Below are 21,905 nucleotides of genomic sequence, written 5' to 3'. Positions count from 1 at the left end.
AACCAATTGGACAGAAGTGGACTTGCTCGTGTTACCAGCAACCATACAATTACCTTATATGGCTATATGCATCTTGTCGACTGTCTATATTTGGGTAAATAAGGATAATTGAAAAAGAGAAAGGGATATTAAGGAACCAATTCACCAGTATTTACAAGAGCCTAACAAGGGATAGAGTTGATGCCTTTGAGTCTCCTCTCTCTCTCTCTCTCTCTCTCTCTCTATATATATATATATATATATATATCCTTGCTACCATACACATTCAATGCAGTGGCTTTTATTTTTATTTTTATTTTTTCAAGCGGAGCAAATTTGCAGCTTTATTTTGAGACGTTGGCCTTACAATTAGGGGAAGAAAAGTTTGAGAGGGTTATCCCATTTAAGCGCTTTTATGGTCTACAAACAATATTGTGGGGGATGCTTTTTATGCTTATTACATGTTCCTCGTAAGATAAGCATGTTAAGCAAGAAATATCTCAATTACAATGGTAGGCATCATAGAAACAACAAAAATCAATTCATCTGAATATATTGGCCACCAAGATACCATTTCTTAGTCTACAGGTTGTGTGCCAAATTTTGGAAACAATCAAGCGCGAACTCCACTCACCAAAACTTGAAAGGAAGCATGTACATAGAAATAGTTGGACTGAAACAACTTAAATAACTGCCACAAACAAGCAAAGTTGACTGGCACAGCATAATAGTGCTGGTCAGAATAATACAAAAAATTCGGGGTTTTTTATTTAAAGATCAAGCTTTTTTTTAACCCCTTTTACTTGTGTTACTATTTCAACCGCATGTTCCCAAAAGACAAAAGCAGATTATCCTCAAAATAATTCAAGGCCATACCATACAACAATACAATCGTCGAGATTTTGTTACAAGCTATACAGCACAATAAAAAAATGGCTAACATTAACGACCCCGGAAGAAAATGGGGGAAAAGGAAGTGTAGAGTAGAAACACAAGGTAAACTGCCAAGCTAGAAAGCACTCCAATTATCTGAACCCCTCTTTTGAGTTTGACTTTCTGATGAGACCTTAAATGGGCCAGAGGAGCCGAAGGGGTCTGCTTCATCAAAAGAAAATGCACTACTGTGGCCGAAGTCTTTCGTGCTGCTCATGGAATCAAACCTTGTATGCTTCTCACCACCGTAGCCAAAGTCTTGTGTGCTGCTCATGGAATCAAACCTTGTATGCTTACCACCGTAGCCAAAGTCTTTGGAGGTATTCATGGAATCAAACCTGCTAAAGTCTTTGGAGGTGTTCGTGGAATCAAACCTGCCAAAGTCCTTAGAGGAGTTCATGGAATCGAACCTGCTAAAGTCTTTAGAGGTGTTCGTGTAATCGAACCTGCCATAGTCTTTAGAGGTGTTCATGGAATCGAACCTGCCAAAATCTTTGGTGCTGTTCATGGAATCGAACCTTGTAAGCTTATCCCGTGGGGAAAAACCTCCATCGTGCATGCTGAAGGAATCAAACCTTGAGGAGTTGTCAAAGAAGTGATCCCCTACGTCACTGTACCTTGGGGAATTGCTAAACTTGGACATTGGAGTGCCAGGTACAGAATCTTCAAAACTAAAAGGGCTCTTCGTCTGAAAGGTACTTTCTGTATGTGAAAATCCTGTTCTTACTGGGCTTACACCAAAGTCACTAGATCCAAAGACATCTTTGTGCTTCTCAGTATCTGAGTCCTGCAGATGACATCGTGGACACAAAATTAAACACAACGCATTAACAAGATGCCATGCGCAATGAAGCATTATATAAACAACAGGATCACAGAAACCTTAGCCCAGCATCATAAAGCTTTGGGGAAAAAAACGTTCAACAAATATTTTCTTAATCTCTGATGGTCATGATAAAAGAAGCATCTTCTCTCCCTAATCTAAAGGAATCAAAAATGTTGAAACAATTCTACAGGTTACACCAATAAAAAGGCTCAGTCAAATGCACATATCAAATGGTTAGTTTTCATCGAGTGCAAACAATTTCCCTAGGTGGAATCTTGATCTTAATCAGCCTATAAGTTGGGTCAAATCATGAACACAACCGAATTCAAATTCTAAGAATTCAGCCAAAAAAAAAAAAAATCTCTAATAAGTCAGGTTGAATCCCATGGTAACAATATACAGCAAGGTATAATTTTCTACCCATCTCAAATTGCATGTAAACATCCTGATATACCATTAAATACTTTGGATCTAAACGTGTTCTAAGTTCTTCAGATGTATGATTAATTAGAGTGTAGCATATGTTATGTTGACTGTCTTGTGTGTCAAGTACAATCTAGGCATGAGATCCTGATCCATCTGAGCTCGAATATTAGGACACAGGGCATGGCTAATTCTGTTGTAGCTGTCCAAGTTCTTCAATATGCTAAGGTGGAACCGATCTTCTAATGGATGTTGCATGCCTTAATGGGAAATATTATGCTATTACATAAATTCAATGTAAATTTAGCAAAAATGAACACAAGTCCCAGGGAACTTATGTTCAATAAACATATTTTCAACTTTTGTTTCTATTACAATTATTGGTTAAATGTCCAACACATTCCATGTGCTTAAGGAAGCTTTGGCTCACCTTGGTATGGTTAGGGTTAAATCCCCACACTGAGTCCACATCATCATTATTGTCGAAGGCACCCCAAGTTGATTCATCAAAACTTCTGTTACCATAAATAAATAATTTCAGCGTCATTAGGAAGTAGAACACAATTAGTACGAGAGAGAGAGAGAGAGAGAGGGGGGGGGGGGGGAGAAACTGCAAAGTAGGCAAAACAACGACACAAATCAACCCCTGTACCTATGCATTTCTGCATCTGCTTCAGAACCTTTTCCAAACGGAGTATCTGAAAATTCTTGAGATGGACTCTCCAAAGCAGTCCTTCCAGCAGGACTGTCATGAGGGCTTCTTGCCCATTCATCTTCACTGTGGGAATATGCAGATTCACTCTCAAAGCCATGTTCACTAATACCTGGAAGATTCCCTGCCTTTCCATTAGCATAGAAATTGGGGGTTGAACTACCATTTCCAGAAACTTTTTCTTTGTGAACAGATGCAGATTGTGGTTTTGAAGGGCCAGAAACATTTTTTGCATCAAGAGTGAGATCATTAGCAAAACCTGAAAGTTCAAAAAGCATATCTACATAAATAATTAACTAAAATTTTCAATGACTGTCAGATTACTCTATTTCTTTAGATGCATATTTTGACTGACAACAGTAAGTGGAGAAGATAACCAAAAGGAAGCATTAAGCATTCAAAAGCAGAGGGGGGAAAAGAAAGGCAAGGAACCATAGGGCATACCTTCATCTTCAAACTTATCCCACTCTTCATCCCAAACAGCCGCTTCCTCTTGAATTCCAGGTTCCCAACCTTTAAAATCAATCGTGCAAAATGATCATATATATTTGATAGTTTATAAATAATAATAATAATAATAAGTCTTTCCAATATGATGATAAGGAAATCTGACTAGTACAAAAAAAAAAAAAGAAGGTAAAGTACTATTTTGGTCCCTAAACTTTACCAAATTTTTTTTTTGTCCTTAAACTTCAAAAAGTTATTTTTTCATCCTTAAACTTTGTAAAGAGTTTTTTTTTTTTTTTCCTCTAATAATTTAGAGACAAAATTAAGGATGAAAAAAGAACTTCTTCAAGTTTTAGGGATGAAAAAAGAAACTTCTAAAGTTTAGGGACCAAAATAGTATTTTACCAAAAAATAAAAGCAAATGTGAATTGAGACCTCTATTAATGAACTATCTCTCCAAGGATTGTGAAAGACGTTCTGCTAGAAATATTCTTGTTATTGCTTCAACTCATATTCCCTAAAAAGTAGATACTGCTCAACTAGGTCTGATTAAATTAAATGCATGCATTAAGATATGAAAGGCTTCTTATTCCACAACAACGAAATCACATTTTCACTCTTTTAAAAAAAAAAAAAAAGCTCCACCCCAGTATACAGTTGCTGATTATTAATAACCACTTTTGATTGACATGGTCTCCTTCAAGGTCTGTCAAGTTTGACCATAAATGACAGTTGTAGCACGCCACAACCCATCCAATACTTCTATTTGGAAAAGATTCAGCTTGAAAATGAAACATGAATGACATAATGGATTTGCAGAAACTTGATCACAATGCTTTTACATAGAAAAAGAATTGCATATCCCAACACAGCATGTGTGTGTTAGAAAATCATAAAGCAAGACAATGAAAAGGACATGGAAGTGTATATAATAGTAAGCCACATGGAAGAATTGAACAAAGGGTCAACAAGGTACCAATTGGAAGCTCAATTAATGCAGTTGACTTAACATCTAATCCATGTTTCTTGCAACGTTCAGTTAAAGCCTTCAGTAGCTCCTCAAGATCTGATTGAAGACGATCAGCTCGAACCTATAGAATTGGCAATGCAACAGTGTTAGAAATATTACATGGAATCTCCATTGACTCATCATCACAAATTAGTTAGATGTACCTGAAGAATACCATCTGAACTGCCTCCATGTTCCATGTTAACAATTGCTTGATGCAACTCCTTTTTCCTCTCCTAAAAATATAATCAAGTAAACTTAAAGAAATGTGCCCAAAAAGGAAAAAGAGCATAATAAATGATATGATGATGAGAAACACATCTCCCCCCCCCCCCCCCCTTCAAAAAAAAAAAAAGGGAACGAGTAAGAAAAAAAGATGCTGTGATGAATCAGCAGCTAGAGGAAGAAGAAAGTCAAACAAAAAATCATCACATCAATGATTGATAATTGAGCAATGAGTTGACTTCCATTTTGGCAAGATATTAATGTCTTGACTAGCACTAGAAAAACACTCCAAAACAAAATTAGAGGGAATTGAAAGACAGTTCATGCTAATTGAAGAAACTATGATAACAAGTGGAGGGCCCACAAGGCCATGGGTGGAGGAAAAACTACAAGAACCATTGATGTATAAGAAGCCATGGCTCCAATTGAGCAATGAGGGAAAAAAGAAGCAGTGTTGTGTCCCATAAGTTCGTAACTACACTTTACTGGGTTCAGTTGGATCAACCAAATCTCAAATGTAAGGAGTACAATTTTGCTGGACGTTCTACAAGCTCACAGCCTCACCCTCTTGAAAGCAACTCCAGGCCATTGTTACATGAAAATAAAGAACACCTAGTACCTGAATATCACGAAATCTAGCCTCTTCAATAGTTAATTTAGATGCAATTTCTGCCACTTGCTTGTGCTTCTCCTCATATTTCTTAATCAATGACTCTGCCTGAAATCCAAAATGTGAACGTAAATACAATGAAATTCTATTTCTTACAACCAACAGTAACACAATTCTTTACATCTTAGGAAATACCTCACGCTTATCAGCAGATGCCCTTTCTGTGATCTCGTTGAGTTTATTATCACATCTTCTTTTATAGAGAACCTAATAACAAGAGAATAAAAATGAACAATGACAACTAAGGCAGCGAATAAAAATGAACAATGACCTGCATAAGATTCACTTTGAGCTTCAAGGTTACCCTGGTTAAAAAGAAAACCTAACTGTAGTTAGTTATGACACAAGATCAAATTAGATGAACATATCGACACACCCAATAATGCTTTCATGACAGAGTAGCCATTTCATGATTAACTGATTATTTTAGCAAATGGGTTATTGCGGCCAACTAGCCTGTTTAGCGAATATGCTACTGTGCAGACTCAAGTTTCTACAAAGGTTAGCAGCAGGTAGTCATAGTGCAATCATCAAAATCACTCTGTATTACATGCAGTCTTTGGAACCTGGAGCAACTCAAAGCCCTAAGCAAACTAGGCTGGTTGATTAATTCCTTTATTTATTATCAGATCATTTTGTTTTCATTATCCCCATTGAATTCAAAATAAATCCTCCAATTCGGTACAGAACCCATGGGCTGTAAATTGGTTGAGTGATCATTAATGAACTTCTGTATTTACCCTACACCAACATTCTAGCATCACTAATCACCCCACAAAAAAAGAAAGCAACATGCCTTTCCAATACAATGCAGGCCTGACCTAAACCAGCTATGACCCCCCGTATAGGACAAAATCTTAACAAGGTTGAATATTATGAAAAAACTAGAAGCAAAAGAATAGGAGAAAGAAACTACTCACAAGTTCCTGCATTTTTGTGCGGTAGAACTCAAGCTTCTCTTTAGAATCCAGTATTTCAGTTTCTTGAACCTACCATGAAAAAAAAGAAAATTTATGCTTCTATATCCCTCAGAAGAGTACAAGAACACTGAATATAAAAACTTGATATTAACAGCCCTCAGAAACATAAAAGACAAAAGAATGGCAATAAAAATCACATTTACTCCCTAAATGATTATCTAGATCTCAACCATCTTGCTAGAAAGTTAGAAAGGATAATAGTAAAAAAAATTCTAATACGAAATGAACTGAACCTTCTCATTTTTGTTCTCTTTCAGCCAAAGAAATGTCAATCTTCAATTGGATAAATCAAAATTAATTGCTATACAAAAGCTAAATTAAGACTCTAAATTAGAGAATAAAATGTAAACACACACACATATATATATAAGTTGGGTTCAAGTTACATTTGGTGTAATTTTTTGTCAATGTTACACCACTTAATAAATTTTTATAGGATTAGTATTTTCAACTTTTCGCTTTTAGTATAAGGCACTTGCCCTCATACCAAGGCCCGGCCTCTTATAGTTAATCTTATAGCAGTCTTATAAAATTTATTCTACAAAATCACACAAACTCCAGATGCGCTCCTTCACTTTATCAATCCTACTCTTATCCTATAATTCACACCCTTGTCAATCTCTCCATCCTCATGAATTACTGACCCAAGATACCTAAAGCTCTTACTCTTTATGATCTCTTGACCATCAAGTCTTTTTATTTTTTATTTTTTGATAACATAGAAAACCTTTCCAAAGAAAAGTGTTTTGGGCTAGCCTCTAGCCAATAAAACCTACGGGCAACTAGCCACACCCTCCAAAACCAGTTGCAGGGTCCAAAGGCTATCACCCCTAACCATAAAATCTTACAACCCATTCCTCTTTGTTTCTGAAATAACTAAACATACTTCCATGTAATCTGTTATATTTAGCCGAAAGCCTTTAGACCTTAAAGCATCTCTCCAAATTTCTTTTTTTGATTAGTAGGATACACACACACCCAATGGGTCTTGAACCCACGACCTCAACCTCCATCCCATTATTATAGAAAGAAAAAGTGCTAGTTGAGCTATTTCTCATTGGCACATCTCTCCAAAATTGACTCCAAGTCTAATTTCATCCACTAAAACTATATCATCCACAAAAATCATACACTAAGGAGATTCAAAACTATATCATCCGCAAAAAATTATACACTAAGGAACTTCATTTTGAATCGATCCAATAAACTCATCCATCCCTATGGCAAAGAGATATGGACTTGATGCAAACCTATAGCAATAGGAAACTCACATGTGCCTCCATTTTTTCTCCCACTTATCACATGTGCCTCCATCCTTAATCAACTTAACATAATTTATAAGAACTTATTTCTGTTCTAAAACCTACCACATAATCTCTATAGGTACCCTACCATATGCTCTAGGTCAATAAAAATCATACGGAGATCTTTACGGGCTTTGCTATATTTTTCCATTAGACATCTAAAAATGAAAATAGCTTCCATGGTGAATCACCTTGACATGAAAGTGATGAAACCAAATTGATTCTCCAATATTGTTGTTTCGTTTCTTAATTCCAAAATGTGAAGCCTAATTCCTAGATATTTGAGGGCCAAATTTTGTACCAACCAAATTCTTTTTTACAATTTGATCCATAAACTCAAGTTTTGTATATAATTTTTTTTTTTTTTTTTAAGAACTTGAAATTTGAAAATTTTATAGATGAAATAGTTATTAATCTCTAATCACCTTGATATTTTGCAAGCATGAAGGGTATAAAGAGACAATGTAATCCAATGGTTGATTTGTCAAAAAAATTCTTCCAATAAAAAGTTATTAACTTGTGTATCGTTGAAAACACTTACACAAAGTGTGTGTATATATATATATATATATATATACTTGGTGTAAGGTGTAAGTGTTTTCAACCCTATTTTATACATATATATATATATATATATATAAAATAGGGTTGACATATTTATATTAAGAAATGAATAAAATAAAGATTAGTGATATACAACATTAGCTCTTAATAGGCCAGAATAGTGAGATATTGCAACTGTCTTAAAAACTTTAAAGAAAATCTATGGACATCTTTTTGACAAATTTTGTGTTAAAATTGGGGAACAAGGAAGAAAGTTAGAGAAATTTTTTTGGGATAAACTGATAAAACAGGGTGTATACCAAAATACGAATTAATCAATTATACATCATTCCAACACTTAGAAGGTACAATCATTATTTATTTCAACAAAGGATATTCCTATAAGGTAAGGATTTTCATTTTTCATTTTTTAGTTATTAAGTTACCCATGCACCTAGTGGGTTTTGAACCACAACCTCACCCTAGACCCTACTCTTACAAGGGGAGCAGAAGCCATTTGAGCTAAAGCTGATTAGCTAAGTTAAGAATAATCTTTTACCAAAAATTTATTCAGTTCAATCAATACTATGTTAAGTGAAACAAAAGGACAAAGAAAATGCCTTTTCCCCAGCAGTTGTTGCCTCTCGAGGCTTTGAATTTGCTGCATTCTGTCCTCCAGTACCATGTTGGTTGAGAAAGGAATCCTCCAATGCAGGCGCTCCTGGCTTTTGCTGATTCGGTTGGATTGCACGGGGGCCACTTACCTGCATTGGTGGCCTCAAATTAGTTCCAGGCGCCACTGGTCCAGCACCTGGCATCGCTTGCTGCTGTCCAAAGCCTAATCATAAAGAGAGATCAAACGCTTCATCAGGAAACATCTAGGTGGAAAGAGGAAGGAAATTAAAGATATTAAAAGAAATTCAAATCAATACCAGGACCGGGGCCCCAAGCTGCATTTGCATAAGTCACTTTGGGTTGACCAGTCAAAGAGAGCAGCGTCTCATCATACATGATATTACTTGGTAACGCAGCTGGAAGTGGGCGACCTTCCCTATATCTTTCCATCATATAGAGAGCACAGCAAAATTCCCTCAAAGAAAGCATACTATCATTATCCTGGTCAGATAAGTCCCACACCTGCTTTAAAACCTCTGAAAAAAGGTCCAACAATGACATTATTTGGCATATGTAATTGTAGAACAAGACAAAAGCCCCCAGGAAGCTTGTCCAAAAAGGATGAAAAAAAAATACTCCAGAAACACAGGAGCACACAGTACATCCATAACAATAACATAACACACAAAGCGCAGCAAAGAAGAATTCATCTAATAAAATCATAAAGATTAAAGAAAACAATTATTTAAAAAAAAAAAAAATCATAAAGAATACATTCTAGTTACCATCATCCTAAACGAGTGACAGATCTCTTAGCAAAAAGATGGTATTTGGTCATTCCTAAATCTCCCTTCACAATAAAAAATTATAACTTCGTAAAGGAAATGTTTCATTGCCAAGCTATATATTGATGAAACTGCAGTATTTAATTGCTAAAAGATAATAGGGAAGAAAATTTTGCTAACCAAATCCCAGGAAAATGGAAACTAAATCTCCATAGATATTCACAAATTCTCTCCACTTTCAAATGTAAGAATTCTAACAATACAATTTGATGCAATTATTACTTCAGGGATTACTCAAGAAAAAGTTATTATTTGTCTATTATAATTTCATCCAAATCACTTTTTTCAAAGATTCGTCACCTACATTTTAGTGCTTTAGATTCTCCTACACCATGACCTTAAGGTGGACTAAAGAAAGTTTGGAGTGACACAATTAGGTCCACAGAAACCTATGCTTATCCTGGACCTGAATGCAGGGAACACAGTGACAAAGCCCAATAACCTTCTGTTAAATAAAGAGATATTAACCACAAAGGCAGATCAATCAAATAAGATTATCCTACTGTAAAACTGGTACACAATATAACTCCACTATGCATACAAGGTGGGGAGTCCCTACTAGCAACGCGCTGCATTGAACCCTGGATGTAGTGAAAGTGGGCAACTGTTGGTAGGGCATTCCCTATAAGCAACACACTTCATTGGCACTCAGGTGTACTGAAAAATGAGCAAGATTTCTGGCACTTTGAAGGATGGGTGTATGGGTAACAAAGTTAGTCCAAGAAAATAGGTTCGCATAGGCACTTGGAATATAGGGTCTTTAACAGGAAAACTAATAGAACTAGTAGATACAATGACTAGAAGGAAAATAAACATAATATGTCTTTAGAGGACTGAGTGAGTAGGTGAGAAATCTAGAGAAATTGAACATTCATAACATAAATTTTTATTTCTTGATAAGTACTTATAATTTATTAACACTCATACATAAGTAATGGTATACAGGATAAAATAAAAATAAAAATGGGTAGAGATAATAATAGCTATTAGTCTTAGAAAAGAAGTTGTTGAAGTTAGGAATAGAGGATTGAAGTATGTTAATAAAACCTGTCTTGGGAGAAGAGACCATTAAATAGAATTGGAAGAATCTTTTACGTAAAAATTTTGAGAGGAAATGGATGAATTTTTTTTTTTTTGATAAGTAGGACATGGATGAATTAATTCAAGAGTTATCAAATGGAGAATGATTTTTATTGAAGGAACCTGAATGGTCATGCTGGAAAAGATAGTAGGTGATTTGAAAGAGTTCATGGAGGCTAGGGATGAACATCAAATCCATATAACTTTGCACTACTGATGATGAACTCACTAGATTGATTCAAAATGAAGTCAGTTTATGCTTTTTGTAGATAATATAGTTTTAGCGGATAAAAGTAGATATGGAGTTAATTTCAAGTAAGAAATTTAGAGAGATGCTTTAGGGTCTAAAGGCTTTTGGCTAAGTAGGACTAAAACAGACTATAAGGAATGTAAGTTTAGTTAAAGAAAAGTATAAACAAAGATGGAGAGGTTGTAAGACTAAATGGCCAAGAGATACCACACACTAAGAGATTTTGATATCTTGAATCAATAATTCATAAGGATAGAGAGATTGAATAGGATATGAATAATAGGATAAGAGCTGGGTAGCTAAAGTAGAGCAACGCATCAAGAGTTAGATGATCATAGAATACCTATAAGGGGAAAGCTTAATCTTATAAGACTAGCTATGCTTTATGGTACTGAATGTTGAATTTTTAAGAAGCAATATATTCATAAAGTGAGTATAGCTTAAATAAGAATGTTAAGATAGATAAGTATAAATACAAGGAAAAATTAGAAATGAGGAAAATCAATTAAAGGTAGAGGTGGATCCTATTGGTGAAAAGATAAGGGAGTCGATTGAGATGGTTTGGTCATGTCCAAAGGAAAGCGATTAATGCACTGGTGAGAAATAGTGAGCTTATTCAAGTTGAAGACAAAAAAAGGTGGATAAAGACCAAAAATAACATTAATAGAAGTAAAAAAAAAAAAAAAAAAAAAGTCAATTGAGAAAGTAACAGAGAGTATGACTTCATATAGAAAGGAATACATATGGTATGGCTGACCTTGGGAGTAAGGTTTTGTGGTTGTTGTATTTATCACTTTGGATGCTATATTCCAAACAAGAACACCATTTTACTTCATTATGTAACTACCCAAAAATATCACTATTTGTAAAAAAAAGCATTATGACCAGGGCGATGGGGTGAAAAAAATATGGTTCAACGATTGAAGTATGTTTGGAACAGAATTTAAGGATTATAGACACTTAAGAGTAAAGAGCAGCTTGTTAGAGATGGAAGAATGTTCTTATAACATCTACATATTTGTGGTTGTAGGCATGTTGTTTTTCAACTCGTTTATATTCTGGACTCCATGCATTAGGTGTCATCTTAATTAGATAGTGGGTCTTGTTAAAAAATTATATTGCTCTTTCGTGTTCAGGGTTCCCCCTTCCTTTTCTGATAAAAACAAATAGGCATAGAGTGCATCTGCAACATTGAATATGGTTGACTTCACCATGCATAATGACAATGCTTCAACCAAAAAAAAAAGAAAGCTTGAGAGTGCAGTTTCAGAATCAGCCAACTTAATATACATAAAATGCATAAGATTACAGGAAAACACCCATACAGAAGAACCCTTACCTCTTGGTAATCTCCAACTCAAGAAGAGATTCCGTGCCTGCTCACCAGTGATTTTCCCATCTCTGTCAGTGTCTACTTCCATAAACACTTTCGTATACTTCTGAACATCAGATGGTTTCATCTTTGGCCAAGAAAGCTGTGAATTATCAGGAGTAGAATTTCCAGGTCCAACTGAAATCCCAGAAGATGCAAGTGGTGAAGAACCTTGAGCTGAAACCTGTTGACTTGGGCTGAATGATGACTGGGTCCGCGGAATCTGACCGCCAGCAGGTTGCATTGAGAATGCACTTTGCAATGAATCAAGTGAGCTCTGTTTAGCCAAAGGTTGAGGCCCACTAGAAACAGGAGAGATGGCTGAAGAGGCAGGAGCACCACTAGAAGAGTAACTTGGCCCAGAAGGTTCTTTTTTTGTTCCAGATGAGATTGCAGAAAACATATCAACTCCAGAAATGGGGTCAGAAGCAAACCCATTTCCTGTAACAGCTAATGCTTTAGAGGCATTAGCTGTAGGCTGGGAACCCATGGAGACTGGGGAAGCCATAGAGACAGGAGCTTGCAGCTGTGAAGTAGGCAAGGGCATTGACGGGCTAACCCCTCTAGGCCCATTAGGAACTGCACTTGTTCTTCCACCAAGCCAATCGTTCGAGATGTTTGAGTTGGGAACATTGGTACCTAACATATTACCTCCCCTATTTGGTTCCAGACCAGCAATACTCTGTGGTGGAAGGGAAGCGGTACCAGGAGGCATGACTTGAGGTGGTCTAACGGCCTGATTTTGCTGAGGAAAGTAATGCTGGTTCATACTTGGGTTTGGAACTCCTTGTGCTCTAAAGCCAAGATTTTGAGAGGATGTTGGTGCAACTGGACCCATCTGTGGAGCAGGCGCAGCAACCATTGAATTCATTTGGGGTGTAGGTGTGGCTGGAATATTGATTTTAGGTGGAGGAATTTTTGCAGCAGCTGGACCATATAGGGCTGCCTTGACAATATCTGGGGTTAATTCTCGCTTACTTTGTGCCACAGTTACAAGTCTGAGAGCATTATAAAATTCTGCACGACCAAGGAAACCAGTTTTGCTCTGATCAGCATGCATCCAAATCTGCAAGTCATATAGAACATTTTGATCACCATGCAGCCAAATCAGTACATACCAGTCTTAAAATTCCTTCCAAAAAAATAAAAAACAGATAAATAGATAAAATTACTATAAAAGATACATTCACTAGAATACAACTTCTACGCTGTGCAAAAACATATTAACAAAGTACATAATATAAATCCTTTTATGTTTTTATTTTTAATACATTACATTGCCAAACTTCCCAGTCAAATGGGGAATAAAGGTCGTACCCAGCGCACAAGGCCCCCGCTAGACAGTTGAATAATCTTTGATTGATAATAATAATAGTCTAATAGTTTGAATACAAAAGAGACCATCTGAAACCTTTATAGAGCTTCCAAGAAAATAAGAAATGAACAAGATAAACATCCCTGAAACGAATCCTAATTTGAACTCAAATACTAATCCTAACTGATCCAAATAGGAAACTAATCCCTGTTTAAGAACATGAAATTTAATCCCTATCTCAACTCAAACTAAACAAATAAAAACTTAAAATATGATATAATCCAATGAAATTCAAAATATTCCTGCATCAACAGGATTCTCATACTTGAACCCGCGACACATTGCTTCATACCAAGGTCCAACCTCTTCATGATTAAATTTAGGGTATATTGTTTAAACTTACACAAAAACCCAAATTTTGACTTAAGAAACCTATCAAAAAATCTCAAACTCAAAGGTCTGAGAGGCCCTACCCTCTGATCCCCTCTTCTATTTCCGAACATGTATTAGTCAGACCATTATAAATGGAGAGTACAAAACAGTAATCCATTGCACTCTCTCAGCAAGTAATAACCTTTATGAAATATCTCAGATAAAAAAGGTGACAACTTTTTTTTTTCAAATTTCTTTCTTTGCTTACCTTGACACAACAATAATTAACACTAACAAATCTCACTATGAAAGACCAGAATTCCTCAATTATATCATAAGAAATAGAGCATTGACCAAATTCAGAACCAAAATTTCATCAACAAGAGGCAGCTTGATTAAATTCATTATAATGAAACATATTGGGAATAAGAAACAAAGATGAATTGTAAAAATGGATAATTTGTGGTGAAAAAGCAAAAAAATTAAGAACCTGAGCAAGGACTTGTTTGGTCAAATTGGATCCTTGAAAGAAAGAAACAGCCTCAGCTCCGCTGATCCTGCCATCGCCATCCAAATCGGCTCTCCTAAAGTACGCTTCAAACTGATCCATTGGATTTTGCCCCGCCATTTCCTTCTTATCTCATTACGATTCTTCTCCGACGCTTTTTCAATTCAAATCCCCCCACAGATCACAACCGCCGAATCAAAATCAAAATTTTCAAATTCAATCAAGATATCAGAAAATGGTGAAAAAAAAGGAATAAGTGTACGGAAAAAAATTGGGGGATTCGTGTTTGGGATCGAGGGATTGGTTAGGTATAGAAGAGAGAGAAAGAGAGAGAGAGAGAGAGGGAGAGAGAAAGACGAGTGTGTCAGTTAAATTAGAATGAAATTTTTGGAGATTTGAAGCGTGAAAAAAAAAATGAAAAGTGAGAGACAGCCTTCTGGTTTTCTTGCCAAATGTGCTTAAAGGATATAGCGTATTGTCTCTCTGTCTATATCTTCATCGACAGAAACGGAGGTTGTAACAGGAAATACAGCAATACTTTTTATTATTAACAACGAATAGTAGTACATTTTGGGTGTGGGTAACGCCGTAACACGGGCCTGGAACTTAGGAGTTTCCTAAGTACTTCTATTCCATGCTATGAGTTTATTATTTGAGTCAAATAATTTTTTTACTTTCTTTTAAAAAAATGTTAATTGGTGTAGATTTTGATTTTGATTTTTTTTTTTTGGAGGTGGATTCGGTGAATTCAAAGATGTACAATACCGACAGGAAAAAGACCTTTTTGGGTCACAAATCAAATTAATAAACTCTTCAAGGTCCAAGGCTTGTTGTTGGTGAAACATAAAGACACTATAATAATCATCATGTCATGAAGCCTTAACATACACTCGGCTGTTCCATCAAAAAGGAAAAAAGTAATGCAAAGAAATTTGTGGCAAAGATAACAGCGTGAGATTCATGACATTACAGGCTGATTAAGATTAAATAGAAAAACCATAGATAAGACATCAGGGGCAAATTATACAGACCAAGAAGGAATCTCTATAGACATAGATAAGCACCTATTGTAAACCTATTTACTCCCACTAAGCTACAATGATTTGCAGATGATTCACATTTGACAATTATTGCCACTGGGAAACCCTCAGTACTCGATTCACATTGTCTGACTAATTATGAGCTTGCCATCATGACCTTGAAATTAAAACAGCAGTGAACAGCTTCCATTTACAGTGAGGTACAGATCAGAAAGCCAAAAACAGGCATGTTTATTTATCTTCTGCAGGAATCTGTGGTTTCTCCACAATAAGTAGCACCACACAATGCCTTCCAGATGGAACCAACAGTTTCACTGGCGGTTTTACTACCTGCAGAACAACTTTTCAAGTTCCAGTAAGGTAATATTGTGACAAAATTTACCAAATTAAAACAAAAACAAATGAAGAATATGTAAGACTTTTAATCTTAATTATTCTTTGTGATCTTTTGGATGGGCATGTAAGCCAAATATTTAACAAATCATTAGTGCCCAACTAATTCAAGACCAACAACCAAACCCACACCCTACTACTTTTACCCATTATGTATTTCTCCTTCACAATTCTACCCAAATTTCTCATCGCAATTGGCTCCTTGTTGATTCAGCTGCCTGAGTGGCATCACAAGTTCTTCAATTTCTTAACATGAGATATCTTGTGCTCATTTTAGTTAAGTTCAACGATAATTATATCCAGTGGCAACATATAATGGACATGCACCAACATGTCTTACCTTGAATGCCAAAATTAGTTCTTTTTTGCCACAGACGAGCAAAACCAAGCTCCAGTAACAAGTAAATGGAGTCACATTCTCATTCAGGACTGGCTTCAGTATTTTGTCAATAGGAATAAAGCTACGAACAACTCTCCCACTGTATAAAAATGCAGAATGAAAATTTATCAATTAAGAAAGAATGAGCTATGCCACTATCTATTTATGTTTCTTTGATGATGTAATGGAAATCACACATTGATAACATCAATGGATTAATGTTATAATGCCAATTGTAATCATGTGAGATGAAAGAATTACCTCCAATAGTGAGCCTTAAGTTGCACTCCGAGTGAAGGTATAATTACAACAGACTCTGCATTTGAACAAAAAATAAGCAACGAGTACATGGGGAAAAATATATATATATATAATAAGTTTTATTGATCAACAAAAATAATGCATCAAGTACAATGATTCTTGACTCCTAAGAATTTAGAGAAAGGATACGTCCCTGAAGCCAGCATCTACCCAAACAACATTTTGAAAAATTGCATCTTCAAATCAAAAACACCCCTCAAAAGTTCTAGCATTTCTTTCTTGCCAAAGACACCACATCAAACAATGTGGAACAGCCTTCCATATTGAAATGTTTCTATGTCTCCCAAATGGGCCAAATCATCCCTGCCAAGAAGCTAGCAATTCTAAACCCTTTAGGCATCACCCATTGTACTCCAAAGAGAGCAAAAACCATATCCCATATATCTCTAGCTACAAGACAATGCATAAGCAAGTGATTCACTGTCTCCCGACTCTCCCCGTCCTCCTTGCATTAATTTCAAATTGTCATTGTACTCCAAAGAGAGCAAAAACCATATCCCATAAATCTCTAGCTACAAGACAATGCATAAGCAAGTGATTCACCGTCTCCCCGTCCTCCTTACATTAATTTCAAATGGTCATATGTCGCCATAGAAAACTTAAAATCAATCAGAGATATAAGTTAATATTCTCTAAAATAATTTATTCAAAGCAGGCAGCAATGCAGTAATTGTCATTCTAAAACTTGAGGTTCTACTCCTCTCTTTATATTATAGTCCTAAAAATAAGAACTAAGTATATATAAAGGAGCAGTCTTTAGTTTTCACCTTTCTCAATAAGTGTCCCATAATATGATTTGACAAGGCAAGCACTGGAAAGCATGCTCAGAAGGAAAATGGTACCTAATGTTCCCTGTCACCAGATATGCCATCAAGTTAAATTCGTATTTATCTATCTAAACTTTTACAACAAATTGTGTTTGTTATGAAAGCATTAAATTGCAACTGATCCCCCCAACATCAAACACACAAACAAACAAACAAACAAAAAAAAATCACGGTTAAGTATAGGTGTTATTAAAATGTATATGCATGTGTATTATATTCTTTGAGAAATTCCTAGATATTAAAAAGTACAACACAAATCAGACATGCAGAACTGGGATAACAGAAGGTTGAAATTTGAAAGTATCGCACACACATACACATCAGATACATGAGATACAAATTTGATTAGATCCTTTCTAACACAGGTAGCTGAAGGTAGACCATTCAAAGCCCACCCGTCAACGATTTACATACCAACCACTTGGAAGATCTACTGCTACTGTTTACAGTAACCTGACAAATCATAATGCCAATAACTCATCGGCAGTTAATACTAATAGTTACTAATATACTATATGATGAACAACTGATATTCTGAAATCTAAAGTAAGCTGCAATTTTTCCTAGTTCTAGCCAAGCAGCAAAACCAAGGGAAAAGCGTAGAATGCTAAAGAATTAAAATGAAACAAAGTAAAAGATATTACATTTAATAAGCAGAGATAGATGGCGTTTATGAACAGCAAAAGAGCAAAGAGGTGGACAAGGAAAATCCGTGCAGAATTCCATTGGATGACAATATGGTGAGTGTCCAGTGGATGAGGCCCTTCCCAGTCATCACGCTTATACAAATATTGCAAATTAGCAAGTTGGATTTTAGTCATTTTGAGCTTCAAGCTGACAACTTATTAAGATGAACTGCATTTGCTCATATGGTCCAACCAAAGGAAGCACCTGCACATAATAAAACAGTATAAGCCAACCTTATATGATGAAAATAAACATAACACTACAACAGCTATTGTAGCAACACAAATATAAATGAACAAACAAAAAAAAGAATGATACTATACCAGAAAACATTTTCTCAAAATACCTAAAGTGATTGCATGAAAGATTTGTTTAAAGTATGCACCAAGTGCTACTGTAGACAATTAAAAGAACTTACAAGAAGAATCATTTCATACTGCAAGCAAGTTTGAAATTTGCTGCAGGAATTGCAAAGCAAGGATGAAAAAACTGCAGTTGCTGCTGATAAGCTTGCCACTTCAGAAGTGCCACCCATTAGCACGCCAATATCTCCTAGCATTTTCATCATGACGAGCATCTTTGATCTTCAAATATAGCTTGTAAGCCCTTTCTACTTTATTCAAAGCCAATAATTTGTTATTTAGTTTGCTATATATAAGCCTGCTAGGGCAAAAACCCTTCCGCAAAGACTCTTCCATAACAAGTACTGCATTTTCAAGCTGCCCTATGTTGCAAAGTCCGTTGATGACATGCTCATAAACTTCCATATCTGAAGAATAACCGCATTCTTGCATCTCATCCCACATGTTTAACAACATTCCGCATTTACCAAACCTAGAAAGCCGCATAAGCAATAGCTTATAAGCACTCAACGATATTCTACATCCAACTTTTCTTGCTTTTTTGTAAATCATCATAGCAGCATGGGGCGGACCATAGCTACACAAGGGTTCAAGGAAGGAGGTTACAGTTCCGGTGCAGGGAATAAGACCACGACTCAACATCTCATCAAACAACTCAAGTGCATCAGCCACTTTACGGGCTTTAAGCAAGGCAGAAATTAATTTGGTATAAGTAATAACGTCTGGGTCAGAGTTATTACTCAACATACTCTTATAATACTTCATACACCCTCAAAATCTCCAACGGATATAGAGTTAAATATCATTGCATTGTAGGTTCCAGTATCTGGCACACAACCTTTATCCTTCATGTGCTCAAAAATCTCAACTGCATCATCAATCCGACCAGCCCTCCCTAAACCCTCAATAAGGTAACTGAAAGTCGAGCAATCAGGACTAAACCCATCCACTAACATTGCTTTCAAAACACTCTCAACTTCACTAACTCTACCCAATTTTGACCACCCACCAATAACAATATTATATGTCATAACATCAAACGGTATCTTCCCTTTAACTGAATTCAAAAACGAATTTGCAGCACCGACATGGGATCTATGACACATACATTGTAAGAGCACATTCAAACACTCGGTATTACATTTCAACCCAAACTCTTCTACATTTCCAAACATTTGTATTGCTTTCGACACTCTATGAGCTCTAGCAAAACTGTCCAATACAATTGATAGAGTCTCTAAATCAAGGCTCACGCCTTCCGTCCTCATGTCACGCAATATTTCCATCACAAACTTAAAGAATTTTCTTCTTCCTAACGCTTTGATAATCACACGGTAACTATTAATGTCCTTAGTTATAGCCGGGTTCTTAATCGCCCAATTGAAAAACATAACCATTGCTTCACCACCTAAATTCCCTGTGTCCACTACTCTAGCAACAATGTCAAGACTCAATTCAATACCAACATTCGTTAAAGCCTGCTCGATTGCAGTTTTACCCTTCAGTTTCTGAAGGAAAACCCCTCGTAATTTCTCTTCGGGCAATAAAAAACCATCAACCGCTCTAAATTCAGCTACTTGTTTTGTGGGATTTTCAGGATATCTAAATGGGTCTGGTGCTGAAGAGTTACGAGGGATTGGTAAAAGCTCAGAGAGCTGGTCAAGAACGAAACGTTCCTTGGGATTTATTTCGTTCTTGATGTGAACCGGTGATGGCTGGTCATCTAGAGTTGAAAATGGAAATGAAAATGGAAAAAATGAAGTAGGTGAAGAGAGGTAGTGGGAATGGTACCTGGTTCTGTTGAAGCGCTCGAGAAACCCGATAAATCGTCGGGATTGAAACGCCATGAAAAGTCCTTCGAAAGCTTTGACGGTCTGAGAACAAGGGAGGCATATGTTATGTTATAAAGAAAAAATGCACAAAATTTTGCTATTTTTTTTTTTTTTTTGGTAAGCAAAATTTTATTATTTGGGAGCTTTGCTTACCTTTTCCACAAAAATGTTAAGCTAAAATCAAATTTCTTCATTTATTTATATCTCTAACTTTAGTTTAGTTTAGTATGTTTTGTTTATATAAATTTGAAGCAAGTGCAGCTAGCTGCATTTGTTTATATTAAGGCCATGTGTATATATATATATACGCACAAAAAAATTAACAAAATTTTTCACACCTATTGATATGATAGATTAATAGTGGTAAGTAAAAGAATAATGTTAATGGTAGACCTAGTTAAAAATCAGTAAAAGTTTACCAACTTAACTATTGTGAAAAATGTTCTGAACTTTTTCTTATTGCACTCTTTTTATTTTTGAGAAGTGCTACATTTACAATATTTTTCACAACAAATCCTAGATGTTAAATTATTACTGATTCTAATTTGAACCTACTACTATAATTATTTTTTTGCCATCAATAACAGCCTGTAATAACTTGCTATTTAGGATTTTTTGTAAAAATGTTGTGGATGTAACATTTCTCTCTCTTTTTTTCTTGTCTTTCATTTGATAAAAAAATTTATTTTATTTGTTAAATAATATTTGGGCTTAATTAATTAAAAAAATAATCCTATTGGTAAAAATTTGGAGGCCTTTTTTCTACTTGGGGTCTTAGGTGACTGCATCAACTACATATACCGTAGAGCCGGCACTAGTTTCAAGTTTATTCAAATAAGATATCTTTATCAATTTGCTCAACAAAAAGATATCTTCATCAACTTTTTGTTAATGTTGAGGTTAATTGTCTAAATTTTTAATTTTGTTCTTCATAATTTTTTTAATTTAAAAAAGTCAAACAATGATTGAAAAATATAATCTATTTTTTAAAAAAATTAACATAAATTGACTAAGAGTGAGAGAGTCATTGATTGAATAAACCAATAATCTTGAAACTTAGATAACTAAAATGAACAAAAGTACAGATAGAAAATTGAAATGAATTATATTAAAACTTAAAAGAAGGATTTTGCAACTTAGCCAAAATATTATTTAGGAGCTTTAAAATATTGTGCACTGGGCTTCATACCATTTTTTTTTTCTTTTGAACAAGTCCTCGTGTGAAGAAGGTTGTGTATTGTTTTTTATAGTGTGTTTGGTTCAATGGAAAATACTTTTCAACTATTGTGTGGGTGGTGGAAAAATGGTTTAGTGGGGGTGGTAGTTGGGTGGCTAACAATAAGAGGTGGAGGTAGAGGTTATATTAATAAGTTTTGAGTGATATGGAAAATAGTTTACAAAAAATGAAAATGTAAACTAATTTCCATCATAAATATCTTTATTTTACAAACACGTGGAAAACCATTTCCGGTTAATCAATATTTTTCATTATCCCAAACACTTGTAAATGGGGAAAATATTTTTCAAAAATTAATTTCTATCAAACCAAACGGAGCTTATTAGTGTTGGGCTTGTCAACGGCTTTTGCTTTTCCTCCTTGGTCTACAATCTCCAAACGGGCTTTTCAACTGTTTTGTTTTTGTTTTTGTTTTTTTT

The 21,905-nt window shown here is 35.4% G+C and overlaps 2 protein-coding genes across 2 annotated transcripts; both read right to left on the bottom strand.

Annotated features, from left to right (window-relative positions):
- Positions 1-634: 634 nt before the first annotated feature.
- LOC115974665 (epidermal growth factor receptor substrate 15-like 1) lies at positions 635-14,969 on the bottom strand. The gene is made up of 13 exons (XM_031095125.1): positions 14,391-14,969; positions 12,181-13,279; positions 8,984-9,202; positions 8,672-8,889; positions 6,145-6,213; positions 5,360-5,431; positions 5,174-5,272; positions 4,494-4,565; positions 4,297-4,411; positions 3,318-3,386; positions 2,814-3,132; positions 2,592-2,676; positions 635-1,699 (listed from the first exon to the last, which is right to left on the bottom strand). The coding sequence occupies exons 1-13, from the start codon at positions 14,526-14,528 to the stop codon at positions 989-991; spliced, it is 3,285 nt and encodes a 1,094-aa protein (XP_030950985.1). The 5' UTR covers positions 14,529-14,969; the 3' UTR covers positions 635-988.
- A 396-nt stretch (positions 14,970-15,365) lies between these two features.
- LOC115974666 (putative pentatricopeptide repeat-containing protein At5g43820) lies at positions 15,366-20,299 on the bottom strand. The gene is given in 7 exon segments (XM_031095127.1): positions 15,366-15,778; positions 16,182-16,320; positions 16,482-16,536; positions 17,309-17,393; positions 18,013-18,259; positions 18,474-19,187; positions 19,190-20,299. Coding segments are annotated over 2 exon segments (1,689 nt in total). The 5' UTR covers positions 20,265-20,299; the 3' UTR covers positions 15,366-15,778; positions 16,182-16,320; positions 16,482-16,536; positions 17,309-17,393; positions 18,013-18,259; positions 18,474-18,573.
- Positions 20,300-21,905: the final 1,606 nt, after the last annotated feature.

Source organism: Quercus lobata, chromosome 2, assembly GCF_001633185.2.
Source record: "Quercus lobata isolate SW786 chromosome 2, ValleyOak3.0 Primary Assembly, whole genome shotgun sequence".
NCBI lineage: Eukaryota > Viridiplantae > Streptophyta > Magnoliopsida > Fagales > Fagaceae > Quercus > Quercus lobata.
Note: the sequence above shows the minus strand (reverse complement) of the source record. Positions and strands in the feature narration are given on the sequence as shown.

Excerpts from the sequence above, each read along its gene's own strand:
- LOC115974665 (XM_031095125.1), bottom strand. The coding sequence starts at position 14,528 with ATGGCGGGGCAAAATCCAATGGATCAGTTTGAAGCGTACTTTAGGAGA. Across the intron at positions 8,890-8,983 it reads AGCTTGGGGCCCCGGTCCTG|GCTTTGGACAGCAGCAAGCG; the intron begins GTATTGATTTGA and ends CTTTATGATTAG. Across the intron at positions 4,566-5,173 it reads CTAGATTTCGTGATATTCAG|GAGAGGAAAAAGGAGTTGCA; the intron begins GTACTAGGTGTT and ends TTATATTTTTAG.